Below are 16,237 nucleotides of genomic sequence, written 5' to 3' on the forward strand. Positions count from 1 at the left end.
CAGCGTGATGCCTTGGTCTTGCTTTGGAAAAATGAAAGGGAGGAGCACCCTAGTCCTAAGACAGTTCAGGATGTACGAATAAGTACGCTTTGTTTTCTAGTAGTTTCTCATTTTTTCCATTCCTAAATTCAGTTTGTCATTAAAAAAAAATACCTCACAATTTCCCTCCATATTTTAGTGTGTATTTATCCTAATATTTGTGACCAATTTTGACTAATACAAGTATTTTTGCAAGCAATTTCCTCTAATACAATGTCTTTTTGTATGTTATTTTCCCTAAAAATGTATTTTAGCCATTCTTCCCTTAAAATACAGATTTTTGCATATATTTTGAGGTTGGAGAACTGCAGGGAAGTGAGAATTTTGAGGGATAGCGGCATTTCAGTTAGCTTTCTCCACAATCCCTAATCCTAGTTGGGATTGGGTTTAGCATGCAGAAATTATGCTCTGGGTGCTATTCACCTCACTCCTGCAAATATATCTTACATTACGATGGGGGAGGTAGAAAGGAAGTGTTCTGCTTTCAGTTCTGTTTTTAACTGCAACTATTTTTAGAATTCTTAAACTGTTTTAGAATGCCTTTTATTTACAAAAAAATGTGGATATGTTTACTGCTCTGGGCTCGTTTGGGAGAAAGGGTGGGGCACAAATTAAATAAATAAAAAAATAATTTCCTGCTTCCTGGGATAGGAGACTGTCACAACTTAACATTTATTTTCTCATTTGTCTGCTTTTGCTGACTTTTATTAGAATGCTGCATGCATCCGTTGCCAAGAATCTAATGGCTGGAAAAAGAAGCATACAGTGTCTGTCAGTGGGGCTAATATGCCGACAATTTTTAGTGCTGAAAGCTTCTAGAGCTACTATATCCAAGCATCCAGCCTACCTACAGTTAGCTAGTGTCAAGCTGAGAAAAAAAGGAATAGCATTTCCCTTTTCTCAATCTTCCCCTGCTTCCTGTCTCTGCCTCTCTCCACCCCACCCTACTCCCCATTTTCCCCTTGGCTTTTGGCCTGAAGATTTAGGCATCATTTGAATGGAAAGCTATTAGCTTTGCCTCGTCACCCCATTTCCAGGGCACTAATAACTCATCCCAAGCTCCCTCTCTCACACGCCGCATGTCGACTCTAATAGCTTGATAGATCGGGCAGTTTGGCTTGCTCCTCTGCGTGCTGATTCAAGCACGAAGTTTTAATAATTAGCCACATAAATACAAGTCCATATAACAAGGATGCGAGAGTTTTCTCCATGGATGCGGCTGTGCTGCGACAGCAGGGGGCCTTACAAGTTATGATATTAGAAGCTTTGTGTGAGGCTGTGTTTCTAAGACTGAAATAACAGGGGGCTGTGCCAACCCAGAGCAGTGTGGGGTAAGTAACTAAGGCTTTGTGAGCCCAGAGGACCCAGCGCTGGAATAACAGTGGCTTGCGGGTTATTATAATAATAATAATAATAATTTATTATTTATACCCCACCCATCTGGCTGAGTTTCCCCAGCCACTCTGGGCGGCTCCCAATCAGTGTTAAAAACAGTACAGTGTTACATATTAAAAACTTCCCTGAACAGGGCTGCCTTAAGATGTCTTCTGAATGTCAGGTAATTATTTATCTCTCTGACATCTGATGGGAGGGCATTCCACAGGGTGGGCGCCACTACTGAGGAGGCCCCCTGTAGCCTCACTTCTCGCAATGGGGAAACCGCCAGAAGGCCCTCGGCGCTGGATCTCAGTGTCTAGGCTGAACAATGGGGGTGGAGACGCTCCTTCAGGTATATAGGACCGAGGTCGGGTTAGTAGTGAATACAGTGGTACCTCAGGTTAAGTACTTAATTCGTTCTGGAGGTCTGTTCTTAACCTGAAACTGTTCTTAACCTGAAGCACCACTTTAGCTAATAGGGCCTCATGCTGCTGCTGCGCCGCTGGAGCACGGTTTCTGTTCTCATCCTGAAGCAAAGTTCTTAACCCGAGGTACTATTTCTGGGTTAGCGGAGTGAGGTACTATTTCTGGGTTAGCGGAGTCTGTAACCTGAAGCGTCTGTAACCTGAAGCGTATGTAACCTGAGGTACCACTGTACTTGAATTTATGTTCAGCTGTTCATCCTTTTATTAACTTGGTAATATTAGGCTAATCTGGAAGCATGGGCAGTGCACTGGAAGAGGCTTCAGCTCATAGCTGTCAAGTGTCCCTTATTTGAAGGGACAGTCCCTTATTCCAGCGCCATGTCCCGCTGCTGTCCCTTATTGATGGATGTCCCTTAAATGATGTCCCTTAAATTTCAAAGGAAGCAGCTCCTCTCCCTCCCTCCCTGCTGGCCAGGGAGGAGGGAGGCTCCAACTGTGTTGCTTGGCTGTGTTGCTCACCCAATAAGAAGTCTAAGAACGACTGGGGGGTGGAGCTTGCATGCCTTGTGTGTGGCTAGTTAATGCAAGCTGAGGGGTTTTTTGAATGCTGGACGCCATTTTGTTGCACGTGCTGCTGCAAACTTTGCAGTGCAAAGCCAGGCCGGGGAGCCATCTTAAGTTGAGGCTGCATAGGCCTTGTGGTGCATGTGATTCAGATTCTATTCAGTTGAACCTCTGGTTACAAAGTTGGTTGGACAGTGTTCTCGAAGCTACCAGCATGAGTTTGATCAGACTGCAGGAGGACAGGAAGACTGGAGTGCCTGGAACAGGTGAGGCTGCTGGTCCCTTATTTTGGCTGCTGGTCCTTTATTTTCAAGGCTGCTGGTCCCTTATTTTCAAATCAGCTATGCTCCAGCTCAGTTGGAGAGCACAGATGGTGTGAATCGACAAAATCCCAGGTTCCGTCTTCTGCAGCCTCTCCAGTTAAAAGATTCCTGGTAGCAGAGCTAGGAAAGACATCTCCCGGAGACCTCAAGGCTGCTGCTACATGGACCAATGATTTCTGACTGGCTGAAAGACATCTCTTTATTTTTATAAGGCAATATCCTCCCCCCCCGGTTCGATAGAATAAAGCCAGTCACATATTTGGCAGAATGCACACTGATAACTAGGCTGACACTCTCCCTTGGCGGTGGCTCCTAGGGACATGTGAGGGTGCAATGTCAGCACTTGAGTTTTTGTTTAATGCTGAACTCAGAACTGCATTAAGTGGGATGTTGAGCCGTTTCGAGAGGGACATGAAAATGTCTCCTAAGAGAAGGTACGAGGCTGTAAGCAACATTTTTCGCTTTTTCTCAAGAGCCAGATTTGAAAAGGCATGCAATTTTCTCTTGTCCGCTCTTATCCCCCTCATGTTCTGTAATTCCTTCAGAATACCCAAGGAGTAGAGACTGGGTTTTCCCTAACAGATAGAGCAGATGTTTAGCAAGACGGTAGTTGAGTCCGGTATTATTGGCCATTATAGGCTCTATAGCGAATGCAGTCTTGAAAAATGGGCATACAATATACATCCCAACCTAATCAGAAATAATAATATTGATTACATTTTTTGCCCTATGCTAGGCAAAAGGTCAGGTTAGATGCCAGTAAAGGTACTTTAAATGATATGTTTGGGCAAATTGTGTTTCGTTTCCTTACCTGTGTGTTGATTCGGATGGCCCCAATGGAGGGAATTTCAAAATAATAGCCTTTAAAAAAAAGAGACAAGAAAGGCATGACACAAAGAACTTTAGAAGTGCATTTTAGCATGGCACCTCTTAACTCATCAACAAACCCTCTTGTGTATCCCATCAATTTCAGCACACCAGCCCCACAATCAAGCAAGTTGTGAATAATCTCATCGTTTTTAAATTAGTCTAAAGTATGGATTAGATTGTGGCCAAATCAGGCTCCTGTTTCAGATCTCAGAGCTTGCTGGTATAGGCCACATTGCATGCTGTTACAACTGGATCTAAGAGATATGTATTGTGTATATTAAAGGGCCAGAAAAAGGTGTGGAGATGGAATACCTATCCTTCACGAATAAGTGGAAAGTGAAGAATTGAACACACACACACACACACACACACACACACACACACACGGCACCATTCATACCCAAAAGCGAGAAAAATAGATTTCTGCCACAAGGAACTCAAAATCTAACTTTCAGCAGCGGTGTGCAGGAGAGAGGTTCAGATAACAAACAAAAGAGAGAAATGGGATTTGAGATAAGCAAAGGAGGAGTGGGGGGCAAATTCAATTATGCACACTTGGGTTCCACTTCAGCTTGAGGTAAGTATCCCTTTGGGATCTGAGGAGGGATTTGAAGAAAATAAGATGGAACCATGAGGGTGTTCTGCGCAGGATTTCCAGGCATTGGGGCAGCGAGGGAGAATGGGTTAAGACACTGAAGACAAAAGGAGTCTCTCAGGTGTCTGGGGGGTCACAGTGTTGGAGGAACAAAGGTCACAGGGGACTGGAAACATACTTGGCACACAGGCAGGGATGGAGGAGCAGCCCATTTTAAACAAATCTATACTCATAATTCGTTGGTTCCAAACCGATCAAGCTTTGTTCACATCAGAACAGCTCTTGTTTTGAGATCCTGCCTATGTCTCAGTTGTTCATGCATTGTCATTTTTTTAAAACCAACTGTATTTATGCAAAATTATATGCAAGAAATGTATATTATATGCATAATATATATAAAAGGGTCAGGCTTCATGCTATACTATATTTCTGCAGCATAATTTTACCCACAACAAGACAGCACAGTCAGTAAGAGCACGAGACTCTTCATCTCAAGGTCGTGGGTTTGAGCCCCACATTGGACAAAAAGATTCCTGCATTGCAAGTGGTTGGATCAGAGGACCCACATGGTTCCTTCCAACTGTATGATTAGGATACATATGATTTTTATATCGTTATTTGCATCGTAATATGTATCTGTTTATGTGCTGGTTATTTTAGGAAACCTGGAGTACATATGCATATAATATGGAGGAATTGTTCGTGGTCTTAGCAGAACCAGAGAAAAAAAGTTGGCTGATAAGATGAAGGTGAGATACAGGAATTGGGGGTGGGGGGAATCTGTGTAGATAAATTAGACATCGGGATTTTCAGAAGATTCCACCACATCTATGGCTAAAGAGGGCTTTCCAGTCACGCTTAAGGGATTTTGGTAGCAGAGTTTTATCTTTCACCCAGTTCTCTTTTTAAAACAGATTTTCCCATTGTAGGAAATATAGTGGTACCTTGGTTTTTGAACATCTATGTTGATGAACATTTCAGGTTTCAAACGTCATAAACCCGGAAGTAGATGCTTTGGTTTTCAAACATGCCTCAGAAGTCAAACATGCCACATGGCTTCCACTAAGCGCAAGATCCTGAGGCCTAGCTGTTGGCTATTGAGTTTTCGGTTTTTTAATGTTTCAGAACTCGAACAGTCTTCCAGAACGGATTACGTTCAAAAACCGAGGTACCACTGTAATTGGTGCCACTTACAGTGATTCCCAAAGGCATTGTGAGATGAAATGGCTCTGGGTAAGGACACTACCTTACAATGTAGCTTCCTTTCAGGGAATCCTTCCCCTTGAGGGAAAATGTATATATGCTCGATAAGGCAACCAGGCCCCCGCAACAATGTCCCCAGAATAGTGACGTGAGGTGAAATTTTTCGCAGGGGAACAGTTAGGGCCTGAGCATTACAAATATGCCATTGTCGTCTTAACTGGTCCCCATTCCGTTTCTGAGCCCAATTCAAAGTGCTGCTTTTTCACTTCAAGGCCCTTCATAGCTTGGACTCATGGTACCCGGAGGATTGGCCTTTCTGTACATTTTATTAGCATACTCCTTAACTTGTTGTTTTTAACATGTTTGTTTTTATTCCATAAGTTGCCCTGATAGCTTTTTTATGATCTGAAGAGAAACCAGAGTACACCCTGACCTGATAACTTTTTGTTACAGAAGAGCCTATAAATACTGAGTGAACAACAAGCAATCAGCCCTTGGAAAACAGCAGCTTCCGCTACTCCTGCAATAGTTCAAATTGTTTTACAGTCCCCAACCAGGTAGCTAATGCCTGCTTGCCACCCACCATGAACGTACAGGTCAAGCAAACACTGAGATGAAGAAGTCAAATTCCTGTTTTTAGGTTTGTTGCTGCAACCTCAGTAATGTCACTCCAGCATTTCTGAAGCCAGTAAAAGGTTCACAACAGCGGCAGAAAGAAATATAGCTTGCATTTCGTTGTAGCTTTGAAAAAGCGTCTAAGGACAGTTACCCAGCAGAGGGAGATTTTCCTTTAAGGCAGGGGGAAAAACACCTCCAGCTTGTTTCTCCCTGAGTTAACTGATCTCACGGAAGAGCTGGCCAGCAGCCTGATGTCTCTTGCAAACACAAACAAAATGCACATCAAATAGCAGGCGCTGAACCGGCATTGCTTGCTCTGCAGCTGCTGCCCAGGATGGTTGTAGCTAAAATCTTCCACGTCTTTCCAAGGGGAATGCCACATGATGGAAAGAGCAGGAGGCCAACTTGAGAGCAGCAGCAGCAATAATAATAATAATAACTACAGTCCATTTAGCATCCGAGGCTTTTACAGCAAATGTCTGTTGCTCTATCTACTGGTCTATGGCATCTGTCCATCAAGCACATTAGTGAACTACTCTACCCAGTGCAACTATTGGCCCATCTATAGCATCTGTGAACCTAGCTGTCCACAGTGCTGCCCATCACTCTGAAGCATCTGCCTATTTAGTTACCATATCTGTTTAGCAGCCCCCCATGAACTCTGTATATGACATTTTTATCTATTTCTCTACAACTTCATTTATGGTAAATTCATCCACAATAAATGAAGGACACTGTGCCATTATTTTCTGTAGACAGGGAAACAGAGGCACTGACAGAAAACAAGTGCCAAATGATGGAAGAATGAATAAGATACAATGGCAATTTCTCTCACACATTTTCTGTTCACATGTTTTAATAATCCTTGAGAAACTTAATTGTATAAAATATTTACTGACATGATGAGCTTGTAGAACTATGATTTTCCCTCTTTGTACACAAAGGCATTGCACAAAACTTGAATGTGTAATTTATTTTGTTTTATTTATTCACATAGAAGGTCATTAGTTTCTTGTTAAAGTTTGTCTGGTTTCTGTTGCTTTTCAAGTTTAATGTTCTAGGAAATAGTTGCTGTTAGGCAGAACTTTTCCAATAAAAGTTGTTTTATACAGTATTTTCTACTTTCATTGTGTAAACCTGAGGACTGGGATTGTCTTGGTTTTTAAAAAGACTGATCCATAAGTCACTCTGGAGACTTTTTTGGCTGAAGAGTGGAAGAACAATAATGCTTAAATATGTTAGTACATCCTTGAGATGTGCATTTGGCTATAAGTAGCACAGGACTATCTATCATCCCAGACCCCAATGTACTACTCGATCTACAAAAATGCTGCTCTAAGGCTGCCTACCCCAGCCGTTAAGTGGTTATATGGGGAAATAGTAATACAAACATTCAAGCTGCAGTGCATGCAAGTAAAGGCTAGTACTTCTCTTGGATCTACAGTGGTACCTCTAGTTACGAACTTAATTTGTTCCAGAGGTCCGTTCTTAACCTGAAACTGTTCTTAACTAGAGACGTGCTTTTGCTAATGGGGCCTCTTGCTACCGCTGTGCTGCCAGCACATAATTTCCGTTCTCATCCTGGGGCAAAGTTCTCAACTCGAAGTAACTCTTCCAGGTTAGCGGAGTTTGTGAACTGAAGCGTTTGTAACCTGAGGCATTTGTAACTTGAGGTATTACTGTAATACATTATTGCTATGAGTTTGTGGGAGGTAGATTGTATACCTGGCCCCCTTCTAATTTCTGTATCCAGCATGGATTGAATTCCTGGAGTAGCCAGGCCCTCTAAGTTTGGGCCATTAAAGGAACAAAGGAAGTGGCTCTGTGCCAGATGAAAAATGATAGTTAGCAGCGCTATCAATCTAGAAAAAGAGGTGCTGGAACTCACCATTGTTCTCTTATAATGACAATGGTGCCCACCTTAGAGGTGCCGGAAGCAATTTCCGGCTGGAAAAAAGCCCTGGTAGTTAGAAAGACAAAGGCCAGAGTTGGGAGTTATGTGTGAGAGCTAGAAGTGAGAAGCGGCAGGCTGGGCGTCTGGGAGAGACACAGCTATGCCCGATTCCTGTTTGATTCCCATAGCTGTGGCTATGGGAGAAGCAAGACCTTTCTGGGGTGTCAATGCTCTGTAAATAAAGCATATATCATAAGGACACAACAGGCTCCACCATCCTTCATTCCAAGGAAACAGAACCCTGGGTAAAGGCGTGGAACCTACAAGGGGTCGGCGGCAGGGAGGGGGCAAGCTGGTGAGCAACGGGGTCAGTGGGATGATGTGGGGTGCCCCAAAGTTTTCTCCCCAATTTTTTTGGGGGTATGCTAATCTACCATGCCCAGTGTGTATAAATGTAAATTAAACGATATTGCAAAACTTCCCAAAGTCTCAATATTACTGCTCACATAGAAAGCTTCTCCTGGAACTTACGGTACTCCTGTTCGGTAATGTAACTGAAGCATGACATAATATGAACCAGGCCATAGTTGTAAAGGTTGAAAAAGTTACTCCTAGGGGCAATCAAGAAGTCCAGATTCATATTATGGTGCTTTAACGAACAGCAAACATTTCCCCTCAATACAAATTTTCCTCCTAGACCTAGAGCTTCTTCTTGACAACTGTATCATTCTTGCATCCTATTCAATTGCTGGAATACAATGAGAGTGGACTCAGAATTAGATAAGCTAAAAGGAAGGATCTGGGACCGGCGAGACCAGAGGTTTACCGAAGACTGGACTAAATTTACTGAGTATCTGAAAAGTATTTGTGATGATCAAATCACGTTTGTAGGACTACAATAAGTTCTGTGAGGAGTAATTTAAGAAATATTGTAAAAATGGAAAGGAAGAAATGATTTGTTAGAAAATGTTAAGGCAATAGTAAGTTAAGAATTGCAGGAGAAATAATTAAGACGGAAAGCTATCATATATGCTGAAGGAAGTCCAAATAAGGATATATGTATAATAATTTGTGTGGTATGTCTTAAAATTTTTGTATGCTAAAATTAATAAAACGTATTATATATATAAAAAAGAGAGAGTGGACTCCCTTGTCCTCATATTCTTAAATTATATGCCCCTTTTATTCTTGTTCGTAAGTAAACTTAAAGTGGTAGCCAGTAACAAACAGTTGGAGATCCCTCTTGCTTTATCTGCCTAAACTCATTTCTTTCTGGTTCAGGAGTGCCTCCTGTTTTCAGTGGAGCTCCTTCCTGCATGTGATGCCACTATTGCTCTCAAAATGCCTTTGATGTCAGAACCAGAGGCCTGGGGGCACTAGCAGCAGGAGACGGCAAAGCTCTCGAGAAGCAAAGGCTCAGCTCCTCCTCCTCATGCCACTCAGAACAAAGGGCACAGGGAGAGAGAAGGGGATAACAGAGCCTTCATCCATAGGGGAGGGCACTAAATAGGTTTCCAAAAGGTCACTGAGAAAACACAGGGAGGCAAGTGAAAGCCACAGTTGGGATGGTCATATAGTTGTCAGGGAGGAAAATAATGAAAGGAAACCAAAGCCAACAATAGGACCTTGACAACATAAATGGCTGCCAAAATCTATTCCTTTGCTGTGGTGTAAACCACTGAGCCCAGGGCTTGCCAATCGGAAGGTTGGCGGCTGGAATCCCCGCGATGGGGTGAGCTCCTGTTGCTCAGTCCCAGCTCCTGCCAACATAGCAGTTCGAAAGCACGTCAAAGTGCAAGTAGATAAATAGGTACCACTCTGGTGGGAAGGTAAACGGCGTTTCTGTGCACTGTTCTGGTTTCACCAGAAGCGGCTTAGTCATGCTGGCCACATGACCTGGAAAAACTGTCTCCGGACAAACGTTGGAGAGATGAGCGCCGCAACCCCAGAGTCGTTCGCAACTGGACTTAACTGTCGGGGTCCTTTACCTTTACCTTTACCAGTGGTAAAGTAGATGCTACATGCAATTATATTGCCATGAAGAATTTGCGGCTGTAAAAAATGGAAATCAGCCTTGGAAGACCAAAATCTTGAGAAGACAAGTAGCATTTCCAAGAAAATGTGGGGTGGAATGTGGCTGAGGAACAATTTGGAGCAGAAATGTGGCTGGCAGAGTTAAGTATTAAGCAGCTCCTGCCCCAACCCCTTCAATCCAAATAGATGCCTGGGGCTGCTTTTTGTTTTAAAAAACCCACACAAAACCCACTGGTGTTTTATGATATGAATATGTGACGTCTAATTTAGAGGTCATCAACTTAGCACCCAAAGGCATCTTGGTGCCCACAAAGGCTTTCACTGGCGCCTCTGGGCAGGTGCCCCCGACTATATTTTCCTGGTACTGAGGAATGCTCCTTGTTGTTATTAGAAATCAACAACATAACTGGGTTTGTGTGTGGCCAATACTGTGTGATCGCCACAGTCAGGGCCAGCAGAACATAGCTGACTTCATACTGTAAGTATAAGGTTGCTTGAGGGGGTTGTTACTTTACTTTTTTATTTTGCCATCCCTGCATGGCAGGCCTTTTGTGACTGGTGCCTACAGCACTCTCTAAAAATTCAGTATGTGGCCACTGGTCCAAAATGACCTCTGGGCTCCTTTAACCCTGACAGGGTTAACCACAGAGCTTGCTTTCTAAGATGAAGGTGCTGGCAATGATGTCTTCTAGGAAATCACTCTGATTATTATTTGCTAGATTTCTTGCTGGCCTTCACCAGCCTTCATCATGATGCCCCAGTGTGGCTTACATCATTAGGCAATATTAAAAACAGTTAAAACAGATCACAAGGGCCTCCCGATTAACGCCAGTTGGGTGTAGAAGGGTTTGTTTACTCGGTGATAAGGCAGCCCTCACAAGCACAAAGGAGATAAATTCTGTGCTGCTGTGTGACAAAGTCCTGTAGCACCTTAAAGACTAAGAAATCTATTTTGGCACAAACATTCATCATCAAAGGCCCCTTATTCTTCATTATTTCTTCAAATGCCCTGGAGTTGAGCCATGACACTGACAACAGTTTCTGGGGCTAAACCCTAGCAAGCTCTGTCTTAGTACAAATTAATTAATCAAGTTAAGCAGTTGAGGCAGGAAGCAGTTGTGCCTCTGGTGAAGAGCTCCTCAAGCCTGATCAACGAAATGCTGAAAACAGATTATGACAATTGCTGCTGACATTATTTCACTTGATGTGATGATGTGGGAGTGGGGGAAATGTGCAAGGAAGTCGTCAGAAAATGGCAACAGCCACATGTCTGCCTGATATGAGTGCATGCATCAAAGCTCTGGGATGCCTCTCTTGGCAAGCTCCTGTGCTGGGATGCAGAGGAAACCAAAGCACTTCCATGCATACAAAGACGTGCAATAAAGGCTGCTAAGTAAGATGCCCTGATACAAACACATGAAGGCATCCTGAAAAAGCATTGTAATTGAAATATACTTGAGAGTGGATTTCATGCTCTTTATTCAGCTCATAGCGGTGAGGAGGAATGGAAGTTCCCCCATAATGTCTGCTTTATATACATTATTTACACAATGGGCCTCACGTGATTGGCTAATTCCAGGATTCTCCTGTAGACCAATCAGGTCGTGGATTCACTTCCACCTGGAGCTGGATTGGGTGGCTCCTGTGGACCAATCAGACTGCTGCATTCTGAATCCTATTGTTCTAGGACCAATCAGACTGCTGCATTTTGGATCCTATTCAGCTCAGTACATAACAGTAATAAATCTGGAATATAGTATATGATGATCTTAAAAAAAAAGTTTAAATATAACTTTGTGAAAAATACAGAAGCTTTCCTATTAGGAATAGCAGACACAGGTATAGCAAAAGAGGATCGGAAAATATTCCTGTATGCCACAGGCGCGGCGAGGACCTTAATTGCCAGAAATTGGAAAAAAGAATTTGTGCCAACAAAAAAGGAATGGCAGGATAAATTAATAGATTATACTGAATTGGCCAGATTAACAGAGACAATTAGGGGACAACCCAGACAAGAATTCCAAAGAGAATGGGGAAAATGCAGAGAATACTTTACCAAACAGTGCCCCAAAATATACACCTGGACTTGTTTTGATTAATTTCTATAGGAGACTTTGCGGTTTTAAAAGTCATAATTAGGAAAAATTGTAATAACCGCATATAAAAGAAACAGTATACAAGAATTAAATATGGAGGCCATTTACAGGATAAAGGAAGTCTTTTATTTTAATTTTATTTTGTGTGTGTAAGGGGATAGGAGTTTAATTTTGATAATTAAATTGTCAATGGTGGTGGGTTTGTTTGTATGTATGAGTTGTTGTGGACTATGTTGTAAATAAAATAAAAATAAATAAATAAAAATAATTCGAACCCCAATGAGAATTAGCTACTACATGTACAGCTGATAGAAAGTCACCACAACTCAGGTGAGGCTGAAAAGGCCAGGAACCGAAGGAGAGAAGAAGAGAAATAGGAATTTGAGCATGAATGACCAAAGGTATTCTCATGGGACAGGACAATGGGAAGATGGATTACTGCAAGCCCAAAGGTTCACAGGCCTCCACCATCTGCTGACAGATACAGGAGGTGTGAAAGGAAAGCCAGAGCTGCTGAACAAAAGGGCAGATGAGGCAATCTTGGATAAATGAGAGGCAGAGACAGGAGGCTTCAGATACAGAGGAAGGTGAAGGAGATTAAAGGGGACTGAATGTGATGAACAAAGGGAACTTCAGACGGCAGCGAATGGGAGGGGTGGACAGCAGGGAACAAGAGGGAGGCCTTTGTAAAGCATAGGCAGATGCTGCCATACTGGTTTTGCAGAATAAGAGACAAAATCTGGAAAGTGATATCCTAATCTGTTAGCATAACAACATGCAAGCTTTTAAGTTACACAGAACCTTTCATCTGTGTAATATATGACCTTGCATACTTTTAAAGAAGCAGAAAGAGATCCAGTACAATAAACTACTACTGATCCAAATGGCTTTTAACTGGTGTGGTCTTATTTTATTCAATATGCTGCTCATCTTTTGATTTACTGTTGCTTTGTTGGGGTTTTGATCATTTGTTTTTGCTGGCTGTTTTATATTTTAAGATGTTGCTTATCTCTGAATTTTGTAATTTTAAAAAGTTTAAACAACACTATATCTTTTAGTTTTTGTGCTTTATAATTGTGGCCTGATGCAGACTGCATGGCTCAAACCCTGCACACTTTTTTGGTCCTCTCCTCCCTCCATTGCTTTGTTCACCATCTAGCTTGACGAAGAGTTCTGCAGAACTCAAAAAGCCTGCATGCTACTTTGTGACATTTTGGTTTGCCTAATAAAGGCGTTGCCCTACTGTGGGTTTTTGAATTTGTTTAGAAAGGTATCCAAAAAATGTTTTGAATGCACACACACACAGTGCTTTATCCCATTTTTCTCCCTGAGGGAAAAGTATAAATGGCAAATGATTGTCCTGCACAAATTTAAATGCAAGAGGTAAACTGCAGAACACTAGATGCTTCATGCATGATGACGAACAAGCCTTTAGCCCATGGGGCATGTGCCATTTCCCCTCCAACCCAGATCCGCATCTTGCTATTCCCCCTTCCTTTTCAGGCATGAGAGCTGTGAGGAAATGGAGCTATGGAGCTGTGGCACCTACACAATGGAACACTTGGTCTTTATTTGACCCTTACCCTGTTTACCTTTCATTGGCAAGGGAAAACTTGGTATGTTCCCCACAGGATTACCTGGATGTTTTTAACAGCAGCTGTTTCCCCCCGTTTATGAATTATTTTATCAAGTGATGCTCCATGATTCTTATTGTGTGTCTGGTTTCTTGATGATGTCGATGAATGATTTCTTTATGTTTGCGGCTTAGAGTCCAAAATTTTGACTGTTTTACAACAAGGGGAGGAATCCTTAGAATCATAGAATCATAGAATCATAGAATCATAGAGTTGGAAGAGACCACAAGGGCCATCGAGTCCAACCCCCTGCCAAGCAGGAAACACCATCAGAGCACTCCTGACATATGGTTGTCAAGCCTCTGCTTAAAGACCTCCAAAGTAGGAGACTCCACCACACTCCTTGGCAGCAAATTCCACTGTCGAACAGCTCTTACTGTCAGGAAGTTCTTCCTAATGTTTAGGTGGAATCTTCTTTCTTGTAGTTTGGATCCATTGCTCCGTGTCCGCTTCTCTGGAGCAGCAGAAAACAACCTTTCTCCCTCCTCTATGTGACATCCTTTTATATATTTGAACATGGCTATCATATCACCCCTTAACCTCCTCTTCTCCAGGCTAAACATGCCCAGCTCCCTTAGCCGTTCCTCATAAGGCATTGTTTCCAGGCCTTTGACCATTTTGGTTGCCCTCCTCTGGACACGTTCCAGTTTGTCAGTGTCCTTCTTGAATTGTGGTGCCCAGAACTGGACACAGTACTCCAGGTGTGGTCTGACCAGAGCAGAATACAGTGGCACTATTACCTCCCTTGATCTAGATGCTATACTCCTATTGATGCAGCCCAGAATTGCATTGGCTTTTTTAGCTGCCGCGTCACACTGTTGGCTCATGTCAAGTTTGTGGTCAACCAAGACTCCTAGATCCTTTTCACATGTACTGCTCTCAAGCCAGGTGTCACCCATCTTGTATTTGTGCCTCTCATTTTTTTTTGCCCAAGTGCAATACTTTACATTTCTCCCTGTTAAAATTCATCTTGTTTCTTTTTGCCCAGTTCTCTAATCTGTCAAGGTCGTTTTGAAGTGTGATCCTGTCCTCTGGGGTGTTAGCCACCCCTCCCAGTTTGGTGTCATCTGCAAATTTGATCAGGATGCCCTTGAGTCCATCATCCAAGTCGTTGATAAAGATGTTGAATAAGACCGGGCCCAAGACAGAACCCTGTGGCACCCCACTAGTCACTCTTCTCCAGGATGAAGAGGAACCATTGATGAGCACCCTTTGGGTTCGGTCAGTCAGCCAGTTACAAATCCACTGAGTGGTAGCATAGTCAAGACCACATTTTACCAGCTTCTTTACAAGAATATCATGAGGCACCTTGTCAAATGCCTTGCTGAAATCAAGGTAGGCTACATCCACTGCGTTCCCTTCATCTACCAGGCTTGTAATTCTGTCAAAAAACGAGATCAGGTTAGTCTGACATGACTTATTTTTCAGAAATCCATGCTGACTATTGGTGATCACAGCATTCCTTTCTAGGTGCTCACAGACTGTTTGCTTAATGATCTGCTCCAGAATCTTCCCTGCTATTGATGTCAGACTGACTGGGCGGTAATTATTTGGGTCCTCTCTTTTCCCCTTTTTGAAAATAGGGACAACATTTGCCCTCCTCCAGTCTGCCGGGACTTCGCCTGTTCTCCAGGAATTCTCAAAGATGACTGCCAGTGGTTCTGAGATCACATCTGCCAGTTCTTTTAATACTCTTGGATGCAGTTCATCTGGCCCTGGAGACTTGAATACATCTAAACTAGCCAAATATTCTTGTACTATCTCCTTAGTTATTCTGGGCTGTGTTTCCTTTGCTGAAACATTTGCTCCAAATTCTTCAGGTCGGGCATTGTTTTCTTTATTGGAGAAGACTGAGGTAAAGAAGGCATTGAGGAGTTCAGCCCTTTCTGTGTCCCCTGTTTGCATTTCACCATCTTCTCCTCTGAGTGACCCCACTGTTTCTTTGTTCTTCCTTTTGCTACGAACATACCCATAAAAGCCTTTTTTGTTGCTTTTAACCTCTCTAGCAAGCCTGAGTTCATTCTGTGCTTTAGCTTTTCTGACTTTGTGTCTACACGTGCTGGCTATTTGTTTGAATTCCTCTTTGGTGGTTTCCCCCCTTTTCCATTTTTTGTACACATCCTTTTTTAATCTTAATTCAGTTAAAAGTTCTTTAGATAGCCACCCTGGTTTCTTTAGGCACCTTCCATGTTTCCGTCTCATTGGTATTGCCTGACGTTGTGCTTTTACTATCTCCCTCTTAACAAACTCCCAGCCATCATGAACTCCCTTTCCTTTTAGTATTGCTGTCCATGGGATCTCACCCAGCACTTCCCTAAGTTTTATGAAGTCGGCTTTCTTAAAGTCAAGAAATTGAGCCCTAGTATGCTTGGCTGCTTCTTTCCGCTGTATAGTAAACTTCAGAAGAGCATGATCACTCGCGCCTAATGATCCTTCCACATCTACCCCACTAACCAGGTCATCAACATTGGTTAGGACCAGATCTAAAATGGCTGTTCCTCTTGTTGCTTCTCCCACTTTCTGGACAATGAAGTTGTCTGCAAGGCCAGTGAGGAATCTGTTTGA

General features: G+C 42.7%; 1 protein-coding gene and 1 long non-coding RNA gene across 7 annotated transcripts in view; one reads left to right on the forward strand and one right to left on the reverse strand.

Moving 5' to 3' along the window:
* The window catches only part of LOC309527722, a 102,633-nt gene extending 95,597 nt beyond the window's left edge, over window positions 1-7,036 (forward strand). Inside the window, exons 3-4 of one of the 2 annotated variants that reach the window (XR_014217299.1) lie at window positions 4,854-4,942; window positions 5,850-7,036. This is a non-coding gene — a long non-coding RNA (uncharacterized lncRNA). The remainder of the gene's footprint in view (window positions 1-4,853; window positions 4,943-5,849) is intronic. The other variant, XR_014217300.1, reaches the window with a different exon arrangement.
* Window positions 1-16,237, reverse strand: part of CACNA2D2 (calcium voltage-gated channel auxiliary subunit alpha2delta 2) — a 577,811-nt gene that overhangs the window by 86,437 nt on the left and 475,137 nt on the right. For all 5 annotated transcript variants that reach the window (XR_014217283.1, XM_082214493.1, XM_082214492.1 and 2 more), the window contains one exon: window positions 3,540-3,589. Coding sequence is in view for 4 of the 5 variants with exons in the window: in XM_082214493.1 (XP_082070619.1) it covers window positions 3,540-3,589 (50 nt within the window). In the remaining variant the exon portion in view is untranslated. The remainder of the gene's footprint in view (window positions 1-3,539; window positions 3,590-16,237) is intronic.

The sequence above is a fragment of the Podarcis vaucheri genome (genome assembly GCF_965113315.1).
Source record: "Podarcis vaucheri genome assembly, chromosome: 2".
Lineage (NCBI taxonomy): Eukaryota > Metazoa > Chordata > Lepidosauria > Squamata > Lacertidae > Podarcis > Podarcis vaucheri.